The sequence below is a fragment of the Agrilus planipennis genome, unplaced genomic scaffold (assembly GCF_000699045.2).
Source record: "Agrilus planipennis isolate EAB-ADULT unplaced genomic scaffold, Apla_2.0 scaffold96, whole genome shotgun sequence".
Lineage (NCBI taxonomy): Eukaryota > Metazoa > Arthropoda > Insecta > Coleoptera > Buprestidae > Agrilus > Agrilus planipennis.
This window is the reverse complement of record NW_020438968.1, coordinates 244,164-263,100: the sequence shown is the minus strand read 5'-3', so window position 1 is coordinate 263,100 and position 18,937 is coordinate 244,164. Positions and strand designations below refer to the sequence as shown.

Sequence of the window (18,937 nt, the reverse complement as noted above, 5' to 3'; positions counted from 1 at the left end):
TTAATTTGTAATATCAACTAAAATACCTAGTAAATTTATTTCTGCTGGGATTTTATTTTTACAAATTCGGGTCCAAATTCTAATTTTTATAATTTTCGCAAAGCAACGGGGTAGTAGGATAAATTGTAAATATCGCTTTAATAATAGGTGAATTTTCCTTTTTCATTTTCTCTGGGTAGCTGCGAGAGTTATGAAAACTTGACAATTTTCCCTTACGCATTGCATTCCTCCAACGCATAAATAAGCGAAGAAAATAGTACAAGGTACTTGAAAGAAGTACAAAATATCGAAAAGATATTCGTTTAAGAACAAAGAAAACTTTCAAACAACAGTAAAGTTTCTTTCTTTTTGTATTTAGTGTTAAAATCTAACAATCCCAAAATCCCAAACTGTTTTGTTACAAGAAAAGAATCATTAAAGTTTCTTCAAATAATTTAACTCATAAATCCACCGGAAGTAATAATTTTTCGTTTTTATTGTATTTGACCTTGGTTTTAGTCTGGGTCTTGTTCGTTTGGTCTTGGTTTCAGCCTTGGTCTTGAATAACAATATTTCAAGTAGATTTTTATGGATTTAGAAAACAATACCAAAGGCAGTTAATTGGCTTTTTCAATCTGAAGAAGAAGGCTGCTTAGTGGGTAAATAAGGCTTAATGAAAATTAGTATCGTTTTGATCACACTACAATTTACTTAATTTCTTATTATCATTTTTATACCACAATGTATTTAAAATATTTATATTGAAGTGAATACATGAAGTAATAACTTTATTATTTCAACAATTTAATCGCATCGATTTTTGTTTCAAGTACCTACTTAGAACTTTTCATTTCAAATACGCAAAACAATAATTAATTCTGATAAAATAGGTTCAGAGCACGTCTTTGTTTAACTTTTACTTGTTTCAAATAAAGTGCGTCTAGATTATAGATTGGGGATGAGTAACAATATAGGTGGGGTTCTCCGATATTGCATCGCATACCTTTCTGAAGACTGATAATTTATATTTGTAATTAAAATGTGTTTTTCTAGCCTTTTGCGAGTATGTTTTAAGTTTTTCCCCAGTAATGATCATAAGCCCTAAGTTATTTTCAATAAGGCTTCTTTGGGTAAGCTACAGCATTGAAATTTAGCATTTGTTCGTAAACCGTAGCAAAGATATCATTACAAGTCCAGAATAGCGGATGCCCAAAGAGGGCGGTTTATTTCTTCCTTTACGGTCTTTCTCTGACATTAATTTCAAATGAAACGGCTTATCAATAAGTTATGTATACAACTTAAACATTCACCATAGTGAACGCCTTCATTTCCAATTTTTCCGATAACTGATAACTGTATTCAAAAACTGTAAAGAATTTAAGAAAATAAAATATTAAATGCATTTAGAAATAAGACTATGAAACATAGGCCGATCACTTTTTACAAAAAAAAAAACAGCCTAGGTATGTAAATAGTTTGGGAACAGTCTCGAAGGTTTTTCTCACTCTTTTTGAGGATTGTTTTCATTTTCCCCTCAAAATCACTCCCCAAAACGTATAATTATTATATTACAGACTACCAACACCCTCAATTTAATTATCTTTAATTTAATTAGTACGGTAGCAAAATCAACTTTATTTATAATATTACAATTCAAAAATGCAACTACAAATTTGCAGTTTTCGAATTTTCTATTCATTTGTGCTATAAGACATTGTTTCTTGCCAAATTTTATGATTCTATGTTAATGGGAAGTACCCTATAGGTTTAGATTTCCTTGCCAGTGCCAAAATATGCTGCATAAACGGCCATATCTTTTGATAGCACTGACTCAGAAGTTTGAGTTTTTCACAGTTTAAAGGAATTGCAGACCTGAAATATTTTGATATTAATTTCAGCTTGATACCTCCACGCGTTCCTGCAAAAAAAGCGCTGAGGTACGAAATTCTAAAAATGTAAAAATTCTCTATTTTCAGATTGCATACCAAAAAAAAGAAAGGATTTTTTTTACGTATAAAAAACTCTTGTGAAAAAATTGACATGCAGTTTATTGTAGCACAAAAGTGGGAAATTTTAATTTTCATTTGAGGTAGTTCAAGACTACTGCTAGTTTTTCCACAAGAGCTCTACATATTGGCATGCAATTAGAAAACCCGAAATTTTAGATTTTTTTTTACCAGTATTACAAATGCGACCGTATGAGCCCTTTGGGCTGTACTAATAAGCTTTAAATCACCTTTAACCAATTTACTTTACAAACGCATGCAATTTAATGTTCTGTTTTTTACAAATATAATTTTAATTTTGCTGTGACCAAAATGGTGCATGCAAGACATCGGTATTTTTATCATTCTTAACAGAGGGTAAATTATGAAATTATGAACCATCATAAATGCATGTGGTATAAAATCTGACAAAATTCACCTTTTATTTTAACAATATTTAATTATTTTAAAACTATCTAAAATATGTTGCTTACGACGTCTTCTTAAATAAAGTTTTGAAGTGTTTAAGAGAAAAAAAATTGATTTTTTTACTGCACACTTTTCATTTTCTGTTATTCTTACTTAATATCCGTGCAAGTTCTTGATTAACTGAAAATTTATTAGTTGTAATCACGATATAAAATATGTAAAAGTGATGAAATTGGAAAACTGAAGTATAAATGACGAAAATAAAAAATTAGAAACACAAATCAGTGTAATCTTAATACATGTAGGTATGAGAGTTGCAATTTTTTCTATTTAGTAACCAATACTTTATTTACGTGATCTGTTCAGTTTCTTGCATCATTTAGATGAATTAGCCAATTTACCCGTTTTTATTTCTTTGTTTGGAGTTCTTTATTTGGTATCAATGTTAGTCAGGTGAGAATGTGAACTACTTTAAAATTAACTTGTTTTATTAATAATATTGATAACAAAAGATAACTCAAAAAGATAAAAAACAAAGGTATTAAACAATTGTTTTCATTATTGCTTCGACAGGCAACCTACTTGTATGCAATGTGAATATTTTTTATTTGTTTTTCATTAAACTTAACGGTGTTTATTGTTGTAAAACAAATGGATTCCACTAATGTTCCCAAACCTAGTAGTGATGACCAGGATAATCCCGATGGGATAGCATCATTCATTGTAATTATTAAATAAATGACTTATCCTGATTGCTTTATTAAATTAATGACCATTGGATAAAGTGATTAATAAAGTAATTTTTTCTGTTCTAGAAAGGTCTGGACGCTAACAAATATGCAACGAAGAAAACCATTTCTCAAGGATTGTTGGACATCGCCTTGCTGACAGCGAATGCGTCTCAACTGAAGTATATCTTACAAGTTGGTACAAGACATGAATTTTACACCCTGATGCTCACTCTGATCATTATTTCGATCATACTTCAGGTAATTCGATAATATCGATTAGATTAAATCCTTTTTAAAACATATGTAGCTATTTGTGTATAGAAAAATTCATATTTATAGATCCGCGTGTAGAGTATATTCTAAATCATCATCATCATTATCATAAGGTCGTCAGTCCTGAGACTGGTTGGACACACACCTCCACTCTTTCCTATTCTGAGCTAATCTTCGCATTTGCCTAAGACTAGAACAACCCATATCCTTAACTATTTGCGAACAATGACATTATCTAGGACTACCTCTACCCCTCTTAACTTCCGTTTTTGCCTCTAATATGTTTCTGACTAGACCTTCATGCCTGAGAAGGTGTCCTAGTAACCTATCTCTCCTATTTCTTATTGACCTCCATATAGTCCTCTGTTCTCCTATTCTTTCTAACACCTCTTCATTTCTAACATTCTCCATCCACGGTAACCTCATCATTCACCTATAACACCACAGTTAGAACGCTTCTAACCTTTTCTTTTCCGCCCCGCCCACTGCCCATGTTTCGCACCCGTATAGCGTTGTGCTCCAAACATACACCCATAACAGCCTTTTTCGAATTTCTAAATTAACCGTTCACGAGCATAGAAGTGACTTCTTTTTATTGAAGGTAACTCGACCCTGCGCTATCCTCTACTTTTTATCCCTACAACTCCTTCCATCCTGACTTATCTGACTTCCTAGATACCTAAAATCGGCCACTTCTTCTAATTTTTCGTCTACTATCTTTATATTCACTCTTTCCCTACTTTTTCTTTCCTTGCTAACCATTATTTTTGTTTTACTTTTGTTTATTTTCACACAATACAGTTTTGTCAATACCGCTTCCATTTCATTTAAAGCTATCTCTAACTCCTCCTTGCTAGATGTTGATACTGTTATACCATCTGCAAATCTAAGCATACTAATCTTTTCCCCTGTGTATCAATAGGTACCTAATAAAAAAATGGTTAATGCAGCTAGTGCTAAGTAATTTTTTTTTGTAATTAGGAGAAGTGTTACCGTCTTAATCTAAAATATTCAACTTAATTTAAAGATGTGGTACAGTAAACTGTTTTGAAGCGTTATTTCAATGTATCAGTAAATTAATTTTTCAATTGATTTTACCCACTACGGATAACCTCAAAATTAATGAGAAAAAATTGTTAATTAATACAAAATGCGTAACTGTTATCTTATTGCAGCAGTTTAGGACAGTTTTCAAACAAGTAGGTGACATATTTTGAGATAGATGTTACTGAAAAGACAATATCCACACGTTCACCAAATATTACGCATTTTCACTCGTGTAATTTCTATGTTCGGTGAGAGTTTTGCCTTACCTGTATAACATACAAGATATAGGTACAGTTTGAAAATGTTTTGTTTCCATAGGTCTTCATTGGCTTCCTCTGCCTGTCGTTGCATATTATGCGCGATTGTCGCCTTCATTTACCATCTTACCGAAAATCGGCAACGTTTCTTAACTATTTTACTACTTACTGTTCATTTATAATCACTGTGTTGAATTTTTTGATATCAATTTTTGATCCTTCGGTTGCTAAGTATTCTTTATACGAGCAACCTTCTTTACCTGTTGCAGGACTTTAGGTAACTGTAATGTGTGAAACATATTATTATACACACACATAATGGTTCAGCTAGCACAAACTATCATTTCATACTTTAGGTAATTAATTAGTTAACTGATATTGATAAGGCTAGATTGAACCGCTTACAATTAAACAAATTTTGCTTTTCTCGCTGTGACACAATAAAATTATAACCATTAGAAATCTTTCCGCTTTTACTTGCAATAAAAAACGTAAGAACTGTACGAGGGCGGTTCAATAAGTAACCGTGTTTGAAGACAGAGGACGTTCCTGAGGGAAATTGGTGTTGTCATCGTGTGCTGCCATCTATCAAACCACGTCAAAACGAATTTCAGACTGATTGATAGGTTAGTTTGGATTTGGCAGTCATTCCACTCAGATGTGCTTCGTTATTTTCGCTAAGATGGAAAAAGAACAGTATCGTTCGGTAACTCGCTTTTTGTTTTTGGATGGGAAAAAATGCGGCAAACGTTACCGAGGAAATCATTTTACGGATTTTTTAGGAAAGGGAAGAACGATCACTGGACAATACTACAGTGAGTTATTGGACCGCTTCGACAAAAAATTGAAGGAGACACGGACGCATTTGACGAAAAAAAAAGGTGTGTTTTCAACACGATAACGCACCGGCACATTCATCAGGAGTTGTTGCCGCCAAAATGCATGAATTACGTTATGAATTTGCTGCCGCACACCCTGTACTCACTCGATTTGACTCTCTGCGACTTCATCTTGTTCCCTACCATGAAGAAATGACTACTGAGAAAGAAATATAGCTCAAACGAGGAAGTCATCGCCGAGACAGGGGGATTTTGGAGAGTTCGACAAATCTTATTTTTTAGAGGGGTAAAAAAAATGGCAGGGTCGTTGGGAGAAGTGTAAGAAGGGGACTATGTTGAAAAATAAAAAACAAATTTAAAAAAAAAGATGTCTTCATGTCTAACACGGCTACTTATTTAACCGCCCTCGTATCTTTTCCATCTAAGAACTTGTTGTTTATTTAGTCCGAGCAATCGAACATTTTTTGTCCGCATTTTATAAGAGATATTTGCTCGATGACTTTAACATTCTTCATGTTTTTAGCATAGGATGACGCCATTTATATTGTTAGGATTAAAAGACTATGCATTTCTACAACGTTATGTTTATGTTTCGTTATCTAGTTTAAAAGGAGTTCCCCATCTTCTTAAACTATAGAAAAATGTTTTATTAAGGTTTAGGTATATGAATAAGTTTTTCGTCTAAACTTTTTAGGAAACGTGTTAGATAATAAGATAAAATAGAACAACAGTACACTTTAAAAACGAATTTTATTAATTTTCGGCTTTCGTTTCGGTCGATAACAATTTTTGAAAGAAATACGAAAATTGCTGAAGTGTGTTATGGAGTCCATGACTAATAACCCTTAAAATCTCAGATCACGATGTCAGACAGTATAAGTACTTCGTTCGTGTTGTCTTTTCCTTCTATAACGTTTTTTCCGTAATATGATGTTGTTTATGATGGTACTTAAAAATTCGAACTATTGATTAACACTGCTGTTGATTGTTCTGATGAAAATTAATATTAATTCGTGGTAACCCGCGAATTAAATCTTAAGTCATAGAAAAATTCGAATTAGACAAATGAAGAAATTCTTATGTATCTACGTATTCGATTTAAAAAAGTTTGACTGTAAATATGAATAAGGTGGAATGGGAGAGGTTATAAATTAAATTACAGTCAGAATTAAGTAACGCAAAAATTAATTGATAATGAAACTATCATTTCTATGTGAAACGTATATTGTGTTATTTCATCCTCTAATGTAAGTTTAGTAGCAATTTAAATAAAAACATCGATTTTGTTTTATACTTTTGGAATATATTCCAAAACGAAATAAACTTATCAAAAGACCTACAATTTATTATATCGGTGAAAATTGCTTGTTAACTGTAAAAAATGGCGTGTGTTAGTGTCTGTACGAAAGCAATCACTTGAACTTTGTTATCAAATTTTACAGGCTGTAAGGAATGTTGTATGCATTGTCTACGAAATTTTTATCGTTTTATTACGTATCATCTTTTCAATGCCATTTTTGATAATTTTAATTAATTTTACTATTTTTAATGGAATAATTTCTTCATGCATGTTTTGTGATGCTAAATAGGGTTTCTTCATATTTCATATAATGAGCAATAAAATCGAGATCGCACGTAATTTGTTTCAACTGTTTAGTCAATTTCTTTTGAAAATGATAGAATTTAGTTTTGAGTTCGTTTTTAAATGGCGTCATATCTAGTTTAAAATCTTGTACCTAATCAAAGTTATGAAGTAGTTTTTAGAGAAAAATGAGTAAACGTGCACTCTTCAAAATTAACTTTTTGGAACTGGAGATACCAGACGATAAGTAGAATTTTAAATCAGAAATTTTAGTTTCAAATGCGTTTGCGTCCAATATTACTATATATGCATCGTTGTGGGACTGACGTCACCATTTTCGGGCTGAATACTTACTAAAATTAATTTTCCGATGATTTTGACATAGGACAACCGAAACTATACGTATACCTAACCTTGAAGAGGTTCATAATTTTTTTCTTTTTGAAGTGAAACTTCTTTACGCACGGTAGGGTAATTTCGTTTCATACGAGTCGCTATGTAACGAAATCATGCAACGCATTTCCCCCGCTGTCTGTCCCTATGAATGCTTAGATCTTTAAAACTATGCAACGGATTTTAATGCGTTTTTTTTTTAATATATAGAGTGATTCAAGAGGAAGGTTTAAATGTATAATACATGCATAATATAGTAGAGAAACACTTATAATTTTAGAGGTTTGTAATGTGATGTCGTAAATAAACACATTTTTTTGCGCTTACCTTGCAAACGCTGGCTGAACCCTACGAGATAGATCAAAATTATATACTACAGTATTGTACACCTTAAAAAGATCTACAAAAAAGTTCGGAATGGTATATGTCTATCTCTTAGAGATAACCCACAATAACCATTTTTTATCCTTTACTTTTTACGAGAAATAATGGCTTATTTACGAAGCGATTTTAAGCAATACAACATTAATCCTTATCCAATTAAGTACTTTTAAATACATTGTGCATTTAATATAGATCAATATGGCCCTTTACAGCTTGTAATTTAAATGAATATTTTCGAAGATATTACAGAATTACAATGCAGGGACTTAGCGGTTGCGGCGGTACCGGCCGGTTTGGACAAATAGCTGTGATTGTTGTATATAAAGACATTCTATAGTATTTTTACTATCAGCATTGCATCCGTGCGAAGCATAGTGTACAATTAATACCATTAAACTAATTCCGTAACCCCCATCCCGGTATGTTTGTGTGTTTGAAGAAGTTTCACTTCAGTAACGTGTTGTATAATTACACGTTGTATTCTTTTTTAATGCAATGTTTCTCCTGAAGGTTAGATTATAGTCGTTTTGGGTTGGCTTAATTCTATCCATTTGTACAATTATATTGAAAAAGAACTGTACCTTCCATGGGGTAAATTAAAAAGTATATGAAGAAAAAGAACTGAGATAAGTCACTTTGAAATGAAACTATTCAAATAGATGACGACCTGCTGAATTTCATATGATGATGAAGCAGGTCACAATCTGCCAATTTATTTCATAAATTGTTATGTAAAATATTGATTCTTTGTGTAATTTTTTATTTTTTTAAAGACGTCATTTCCTCTAAGATGCAAAAAAATTAATCAAATTAAATTTTAATGAATGGATTGTTAGCTTGCAGTTGCCATTCTTTTTGTGATAATTGGAGGAGTCAACATCAACAAAAGCAAAGACCATATCGCTGCAATTATCTTGAACGATGGTATTCTCATTTTAGTTTTTATAATTTCTTTAGTAAACGTAATTATTTCTGGTTTTGGTATCGAGTACGCAAATCAATCGTTGAGGCTTTTGAATGAAAAATAATTCGTAACAGATTTCTGAGATTATATAAAGAAAACTAATAAAGTAGGATATATAGTAATCACAATCAGAAATTTGAAAAATGGCCATTAGGAAGTATTTGAAATAATAGAACATGTAAAAAAGGGTGTATTAGTGTACACGCGTAAGAAGTGAAACTTCTTTAGATTGTATATTACAGTAGTGTTCAAAAAAAAAATTGACATAAACTATTACATTAACTAAATATTAAATATCAGGAAAATATAACTTTATTTCGAGTTGACGAATGCGGAATATTGATTTAGTTTTGTTAAAAACTTTTACGCTTGTACCATTAAAACCACAGAGGAATTACAAATTTAAAAAAAAAACACAAACGCATATGCAATACATATACAGTACAGCGCAGGCGCGCAATTTACCGAAATGACAATTTTGTTATTATCGGTTGCTACTAACAAGTTAGCTTCTGAAGCCTGTTAAAATGACTCCTTTGGGACATATCCACCAGGGGTCACACGTGGCGCGTTACGTGACGCGTGACGTTACACGTTTAATTTTTATACCCCAGAAAATATCCTTCCTACCGTCGATAAAGAAGTTTCACTTCAATAAAAGACAATTCCTATTATAATTATTAAGTGTAGGAATGTGCATTCTAAATAATGCACAAAATTTAATATGGAGATTTTGTAGGTAGTTTTAAATACTATACTACTTACCATAGAAAACTCTTATATTGGTAGTAAAATTTTAAATAAACAAAAGGTTCACTCTAAAGTAGGGTTTCTTAACTTTTAACAGTCACTGGGCAATTTCGAAAATCCGCCGGACTTTTTTCTAATAGAATTGTAGGAAAGAAAGCACAAAAGCTCGAAGTCCCTTGTTGCCCAGTTGCATTTTATGATCTAAGGACATCGAATTATTAATTACTTTGAAAGCAATTAGATTGAAATCTATAAGAAGTTTGAATGTGCTTTAAGCACTTTGAAATAGTTTGAAGCCATTGATAAATTATTTTACCATGATCTAACTAGTTGCTCATGAAACAGCAGTACTTTCAAGCCCTAAAAGGACTAGAACTACAATTGCAAGCTATCCAACTCTGCAATCAAGCAGTTATTAGCGACAGGTTGCTGACGCTTATGTTGGATATGTATCTACATTAAACTGAGGAGTTGTTTTTGACCATGTGAAGTTTTAAAAATGACTATTATCTTAATAATTAATTGAATTTGGGCAGGCTACCCATAGACTCGGGGCATTCATGACAAGGTCCCTTACAAGGGACTTTAGGTTAAGAAACCCCGCTTTAATTAATATGCAGAGGAAAATCTTTTAGGAGTGGATAATTATCAGTAATTAAATTTTATTGTTTAGGTTATCATTGGGTTGCTTTCATTGACCATGTCACTAATGAAATTAAACGAAGGCAAGACTCAAGCATATGCGGCTGAAATTATAAATCAGATTTGTTTAGGATTTGTTACATGTTCGCTGTTTTGTGACGTTGTTAAAATGAATTTTGGCTATGATCCCGCATTACCATTTAATTCTTCGCAATTAGTGTCTGATCTCTAATCGTAATTGAATTTAATCCCCATTTGCTAATTGCTATTTACGTTTTTATCCATTGAGTTTGTTATTTTATTATGAAATTGTGTAAGATTTTCAGTTAATCATTGCAATACATATTATATACCTACATATTATGGTAACATTAAATAATGTAAAATTGGAAAACAACAGGTAGCATATATACTTAGTTACAGTAAGAAATAATTTTTTATTGTAATGACAAATCGAATTGCTTATTTTTTTGTGACTAAATTAATTTTGATTAGCGAGCACAATGATCTCTCCACGAATGTTCAGGGGTGGATTAAGAAATTTCTTTGGGGAGGGGTAATTATTAACTTTTTAGAGCTCTTTAGTACAACTTGGTACAAATTCGAGCCACTCTATTTAAGTGGTATTTTTAAATATCTTTTTTGTTAACGTTTATTTTTAATTTTTTTTTTGATATTCGGAAGCAAATTTCTTAATTCGATTTTTTTCACATAATATTATTTGCAGTACTCAAGTAATCCATAAGTTATAGAGCTCTTGGGAGGGAAAATTTTCCTCCCTATTTTCTGCCTCCTTGCGTCCATCACTGCATAATTAGACAGATTTTCTTGACATTCGATATGCAAGTATATAAACAAATCGTATGTTTATTTCGTACAATTGGAAAAACAAAATGCAAAAGTGATGGCTTTTTCACATTTTTTCGCTTTATTTAGTTTTTCTTTATTTATTTTGTGTTTTTTTCTTTTTTATTCAAAAGGTTGTCCAAGCTTCTATGTGCCTTGTTTTGGGTTCTAAATATGATTTAAATAAAGTGAAGGACCATGAAGCTTCCAATTGGGTCAACAATTTAGTTTTAATTGCGAACGTTCTTATTGTTGTTGTAAATCTTATTATTGGCGTTTTTGAAATGCAGGAAACTTTTGCGTAGTACCTATATGAAAACAAAATACGAAATTATAGTATCTTCGTGATTTTCAGACATCATCATAGCTGTTGTGTAACATATTTGTGTTGTATGGATTAATAAAGTAATTGTAAAAGGACATTATGCACTGAAGGAACAGCAATTACCAAAAGTGAAACTTCTAGTTCGTAATTATGTACCTACTTTTATATGAAACGTTGGTCTGTACTTAATGATTAATTCGTTTCATAAAAAGTGCCTAATTTTTATTTTAGTGCCATCTATCTAAATTTCCAGATAATTAATGTCTTTAAAAAAATATTAGGACATATCTAAATATAATGTTTAATATCTATTCTGGGCGAACATTTATTGCGATATTTTTTATAAGTGATATGTTTTAGTGTCATATAAATTTCGTAACAATTCATGAATCTGTTGCAATCATAACAGTCTGACAGTGGTAAAATGCTTGTTCATTATTAGAAACAAATGAAGTTATTTTATCATGATTTCATGATAACCAATACGTAAGGGCTTATTATTGTTAGAGTTGCATTAACAATGAAAATTATTGCGAAATAAATCATTCCCAAAAACATAATAATAATAATAATCTAAGATAATATCTCCTATACAAAAGCAGTTTCACTTTTATAAACAACTAGGTTTGCGTTTATGTTTTTTTTATTGATTTTTATGTAAAAGTATTTAAAAATTGAGAACAATATTTAGTACTGTTTTAATTTAACTCCGAACAATTTACGTATGATACGCCGGACGACTACATGAACTAATTTTTATATTTCTCTGCAACAGAATTGTTTTTCTAGGAAAAACGTACCCTATGTCCTTTTATATACCCCTGATAATGTGGATACAAAATTTCATTATGATTGGCTGAGTAGTTAACGATGTTTGGGAGGTACAATCGGAGACAAGAGTACATAAAATTAGAAATTCGTAATTAATTAGGTTTTGCAGCATATCATGAGGTAAATAAATACTATCTATACTAAAAAAAAAGTGTACGGTTTGAGAGAAAATTTGGAATTTAACTAAAAACTTTGAATAAAATAAGAAATAACGAATAATATGGAAAATTGTTTAACTGACTTTTGACAGTGAATATGCCTTGATTTCAACTTCGAAACAAAATAATATAATAATGAGCGTAAAACTTTTTAATATGTTTAAATAATAATTAAAACTTTAAAATTGCATTTATTTCAGACAATTATAAATATTATCATTATATTATCAACTAAAAACGACATTTTCAGCTAATTTTTCATTTTTTCCTCGATAAACATTTAGTAAATTTGTATAACCTTACGTTAAAGTGATTTTCCAGAGTTCAAGTTACCTATTATAAAAGTTTGAAATTTCTGATAGCTTTTTTTCTGTTAATAAAAATAAATTTAATCTGTTCGGTTAACGAATCTCCATAAAATGACGAGTAAAATTACAATTTTTTAAAATTTCAATAACTTTTTAACGGTTTAGTGAATCGATTTGTAATTTTTACAGGAGTTTAAGAATTGAATGAGGAACGTTCTTCCAAATTTTTATTTGTCTCGTAGCATTTTGACATACCTCCCAAACATCCCCAAGGCGTGAAATCATTACAAACAAACAAACACATTCACATTTATTATATTAGTTAGGATTGTGCTATACTATACAGTCTGTCTTTGTATCATTAGCACTTAAAATTTCCATTTTCGTCTTTTTCTTTCCTTTTGTTTTATTTTGTTTCTTTTTTTTTATTTAATCAAAAGGTTGTCCAAGCCGCGTTAAATATTTTATTGGGGAGCATGTGGAATATTAATAATAAACAGGACCACGAAGGAGCCAATTGGATGAATAATTTAATTTGCATTATGAACATAGTTGTAGTTGCTATTGATATAATAATAGGAATGTTTGAAATGAAAAATGAGGATCATGTCTGATAAAATGTTCTTTTTTACTCAATAATAGGTACAGTTGACAAAAAATTACGGTTACTAAATGTACTACGAAATGGTACTTATTTATTAAAACGTTGATATCGAAATCGATTGCTACCTACTAAATAACTTTTTTATCTTTATCAAAAAGATCGTTTTAAAATGATATTTTTTTGTTATCAAACCACTTCAATTAATAATATTTTATCCCCAGATATCTATACTAGGTTATTTATAAGATAATATACGTTTCTGTACAAATAATATTCTGTTTAAATATTTTTTTTTAAATCGGCTAATAGCATAAGGACACAAAATTATTATTATATGCACTTACGTTTATGTTATTGTGGATTAAAAGCATCTGATTTCCTTTAAAGATAAATACCTAACTAATTTAACATCATACTGTTTTGTAGACAAAGAAATGTACTTATTGTAATAAAACTAAATAATAGTGATTAATAAATATTTTGTAATATATTACAGTTGATTTTTCTTGGATACCTGATAAGATTTCTGCTGGGTGTTAATAGATTCACATAAAAATATTCATAACGAGCCTTTAAAGGTTTTGTCAATTTGTAATTCGTGTTATGCTCAATAGATGACAGCACGTCACCGATATGTTACATTAATTTTCAAATTATAGACAATTCTTTCATTAAATGTTAATTAATACAAGGGCTAGTTTTTAAGAAGGACGCACGTTCCTCACCACTGTACTAAATGCTTGCATCTTCTTATAAAAATATTCAAGAATGTAATAAAATAAACTGGCACATTTGGTTTTTGAAATTAGTAATTGAGATATCATTCAATCTGATGATTGCAGTGGAAATTCTTAATTAATTTTAAGAGCAAAGCAGATTAAGCACTTCATCGGCAAAGTTTTAAAGTTATCAGACACTGGATTAACCCTCTCGTTAAAAATCCTCTCACCAAGAATTAAAATTTCATTGACTTTTTGGAAGGAACGTCATGTAGTTTGGAATATTAGGGAGGGTGATATTTAATAGAAAGCTCGCTAGAACGAAGACGTGAACCACAGTGGCGTAGCATGGGAGGGGGTGCAAAGGTGGTCATGGGCCCCGGCGTCAAAAATGTTTTTTTCGGTATTAGAGTCTGCCTTGTAGTAATGTTAAAGACACCAATTTCTTGGTATTTGTACCAATTTTTAATTTGTACCGTGTAGCAAGCAGTACCGTCTTGGCTCGTAAAAATTCAGAAATTTTTGTGTTGTTAAAAATGATCAAATCCTAATAACTAGCGATGCAACGGAAATGTCATAACGGAAACAGAAGTAAACTGTCAATTTTTGCGGAAGCGAAGTGTAATTATTTTGGCTGATTCTTTAATGCAGAAGTCGTGCGCCCTTTTCGCGAATATTTTGTTAAAAAGTTTTCATTTAGGACTTGTATAGTTAATAACAAAATATTCCCAAATAAAACTATTTTTTGACTTCAAAATTTCACTTTTAACTTAAAATTTACACTACTAAACAAACACTAAGTATATGAAAAAAATAAACACTATACTATATTAGTGTTTTCGAAATGAAATTATTAAAACTATTATAAACCAAGCTACCATGGAACAAAAATTTCGTAAATGAAGTAAGTTCTGTAAAATCTTTGCAAATACACATGCTTACTTTTACATTTGTTTCTATTAAGTATGGTAAATAAACATATTTTGAAATTAATTATTTTGTTGTAATTTACAAATGTTGTATCACACAAAATTTATTTTGCACACAACCAACTCAACTTTTAGAGGCCATTCAAGCATTAGGTAAACCGAGTTTTAGTAATTTTAACCCCCTTGTTAGCAAAATTAAACATTTTTTCAGAGTGGCAGTCAAATAATTATACAGTATGCAGTAGTTCAAAATGTAAGAATGTTTAAAAATAAGTTAATATCTGTGTACAAGCAGTAATACTACTTCAAAAGTATGAAGATGATTGAATAAACCGAAACGTTACAAAAACATATAGTTGTGTAATTATTTGACCGCCACCCTGGAAAACACTACATAATTTAATAGTGACGGTCAGGAATCTAACTTAAATTACCAGTTATTTTGGGAAATCCCTGCGTTTTGCTTTCGATCATAGACAAGTAAGGATGTCATATTTGTTCAAATCAGAATATACTAAAACAATAAAATAAATAAAAAGCAAACAAAGCAAAGACCTCTCGTTCTCCTTTGGTGTTTACGTAATACCGAAATGACCTCTTACCCACGCGGTGACCCTGATAGAGCAACAATAGAGTCCAACAGCATTGTTAGATAATAACTAGTAATAACAATATCATCTGAAGAAAAAATCACTACATTCGTTTTTCTGTTTAATCAAAACGAAAAAAGTAAATTTATGGATTTGTTGAAAAATATTTATTTATTGTTTTTACTGGAAAGTTGGCCATGTGCATTTACCGGTACACTAATTGTTCCCTTGTCTGTCATTCTACTGACTGTGCAAGTTTGTAAGGAAAGCTATTTGTAAATAAGTTAATGTATTTTCAGTTACTTATCTGCTCAAAGGCTAAATTACATCTTCTCACTGCAATGCGGACCAAATTAAGTAAAATATCTTCTATAATAGTGAAAATATACTTCATATACTTTCTCTAGCGATGTGTTCCTTCCAATGTCTTGGATACGCGCTGGCAAAATCGTAGGTAGGGAGAAAAAAGTTCATTATACTCTCGACTCTTGTGCATTAAACATACTTTTTCATACAGTACCTGCCAAAAGTTTTGTTCAATCATGAATAGTAGTGCGAGTCAAAAACAAGCGTTAAAGCCTTTAATATGTCTTCAAATATAAATAAACATCTCTTTGATATTTTCAGTAGTAAATGGTACCAATAACAGCACATTTGAGCAATGCAATTGTAGTGGATAAAATTGTCAATTTTTCCGTGCAGTACTGTACGGATTATACGCTCCTCATCGGCTAAGAGTTTGGGCGAGAGTTGCCTCCTTCCTTTTCTGGCCTAGTGCTGTTCTTTTCTACTTTGCGCCGGTCAAACTGAAGGTCACATTGCTACAGAAAGTAAAAGAAGTATAGGAAGGGCAGTAAATTTAGGCTTTACGCCTGGTGGCAGAAATTCACCCTACGTCACTGGTGAACCACTAACCATGATGGTTTTGCTAATGCCGGGTACTTATCCGATACCGGCAAAGTAACTATCCGGTGCATCTCAATACAAATCCTTTTTTGTAAATAAAGTAAATGGTTTGTGAGTTGGTATAACATGATTTTAAGTTTATAATAAATTGTTTTAGAATATGAAATTTTTAAAGAATACGGTAATGAAAATTTTAGAATGAAGCTTTTTATCTCAATACATGCACCTTAAGTGTTCTTTAGTTTCAGTTTGTGTCATTCATTGTAAAATACGTGCGTATGTGTTTATTGTGTCTTTTAGTACATAATTAATTTAATAGTGGTTTCATAAAGAAGAATTACTTCTTAGTTTCTCAAGGTAAGTGAACTCATGCACGTTCAAGACAATTTCTTAACTTATTTCGTAATAATTAGGCAACTAGAAGGCTCACCTTAAAATTAAACCTTAAAGGTTAAGACGTTGTAGTCATATAGGTGGATATGTTCACAAGAAACTCTTGATATGAATAAAGAATCAGTTGTAAGAAAAGCAAAAGGTTTATTAACACGCCATAACAAGCAATGAATTTGAAACATTATTTTGATTTCTTTCCTAATTGGTTTCCTATGCACAGTATTGTGAACGAAATAGAAGAGTATATCAATGAAAAAGGAATATTGCCTTGCTAATATTGCTTATGCCAGAAATACGATTATTCCTACCAGCAAATTGCAAACATTAGAAAGACGTAAAAGGCGAATACAATAGAAGAGGCAAGAAAGTTTATTACAGTTTGTAAATGTCAAAACTTTTTAGAGATTTCAATATTGTCTCCTATTGATTACTTGACCATGTAAAACATTGGAAATGTAGATCTTGGTGAGTGTTCAAATAAGGCTTTTACATATGGCGGTTATCCACATTTTCACTATAATGTTTATTAAAGATAAAGAAATCAAGCCACTCATCATAAGCTCATTAATTCTAAGACTGGTTGGATACGCATGAGGTAATCTTCGCATTACTCTAAAAGTAGAACATCCCATATTCTTAACTATTTGTGAATAGTAATCTAATCTAGATCTACCTCTACTCCTCTAGAGTAGAACATCAAAAGTTTTATCACATCAATTCGATGTGTGAAGAACATGATAGCTTTTGCTAGATGCACTTAACTTACATTAATCGTATGTAAGTGAATGCCTACTTATTTTTAATAAAGAATTAAATCGGTTTCTTTCAGTGTTTGCTTGCTTTTTAATGTTTAGTTTAGTGAATTTAGTTATATACATTTCATAAATTGGGACATGTGTATGTAATTTGCTTAATCATATAAATCACAATCGAATGCTCAAAAGTTTGAAGTACATATAAAAGTAGAATATTTCTGTAATTGTTTAATATATAAATTCAACAAAGTCTTTAGATGGGTTTCCGTCAAACAGGGGTGGGTTAAAAACAATGATTCCATACCGAAACAAAAATTGGAAACCACTGATCTAGAGATTCGAGACGATAGCGAGAACTAAAATTCAACCCCAAAGGGGATAAAAAGGCAGCTCGATGTTTGACGTATCGGTCAAGGCATAGCCGAAACCGTTGAGTCAGGAAACTTGAAATTCTGCAAAACATTCCTCATACAGAGTATCAACCACCATAAAACGAGTTTTCAAAATATCACCTCTACTTAGGATCACTTAGGCTACAACTAGGGCAGTCGTATATTTCACAGATAATCTTTCACCCTTTTCTGTCTTCATTTCGTCCGTATCACTTTTCACACCCCAACGATCACTTACCCATTTCCACAATTTCTAAAAGGAGAATAAAGAGGGTCTTCAGCCCTACTCTCCAGCGTAGTCCAGAAGAACTACTCAACCCCCAGCATTAACAGTTGATAAAAATGAAAAATTCGAAAAGTGTCTTTTATTACCCCTAAAAATTTAAAATGGGGACTATGATATAACCGAATTCTACGGGAACGAAGTTGCGAGCAACAGTTAGTTCGAAATAAAAAACGGATAGACAGACACACGAGTAATTATATAACTCGAGAACCAACTTAACATTGTAGTTGAAAAAAAAAACATTTTCTCCCATACATTCAAACTGCAAATGTAAATTTGCAAGCACAATATTGCTTTGTTAAAAGATTTACCACGTTATATTCACGTAGAAAATAAAAACACAAACACAAGTTACAAAGATGTTTAATGTATCACAATGTACATTTCGTCACACAGTGACATCTTCAGGTGGAAAAATTAAAATGGAGTTACAATATCTAAAAGCTTTATCAATTCAACGTTATGTTCAGACCAGAGACTTCTTATTAATTTCCGTATAATCTGTAAGTAAAGAACTATTTCCTGTTTTTTTTTTCAAAAATTTAGATTCCGTAGTTTCGGAGATAGGAAGGGAATGGTCAATTTTCATCTTTCTTAAATAACATTAAAACAATTTATTTTAAAATTATAAAAAATATAT

The 18,937-nt window shown here is 31.1% G+C and overlaps 1 protein-coding gene across 4 annotated transcripts in view; it reads left to right on the top strand.

Moving 5' to 3' along the window:
• The window catches only part of LOC108734464 (ninjurin-2), a 20,731-nt gene extending 6,914 nt beyond the window's left edge, over positions 1-13,817 (top strand). The window contains exons 1-3 of one of the 4 annotated variants that reach the window (XM_018466047.1): positions 2,940-3,116; positions 3,209-3,382; positions 8,736-9,397. In XM_018466047.1, the coding sequence (XP_018321549.1) occupies positions 3,045-3,116; positions 3,209-3,382; positions 8,736-8,927 (438 nt within the window). In that variant the 5' untranslated portion in view covers positions 2,940-3,044 and the 3' untranslated portion in view covers positions 8,928-9,397. Of the gene's footprint in view, positions 1-2,939; positions 3,117-3,208; positions 3,383-8,735; positions 9,398-11,235; positions 12,336-13,163 lie in introns of those variants that run through there. The other 3 variants (XM_018466044.1, XM_018466045.1, XM_018466046.2) reach the window with 3 other exon arrangements.
• Positions 13,818-18,937: the final 5,120 nt, after the last annotated feature.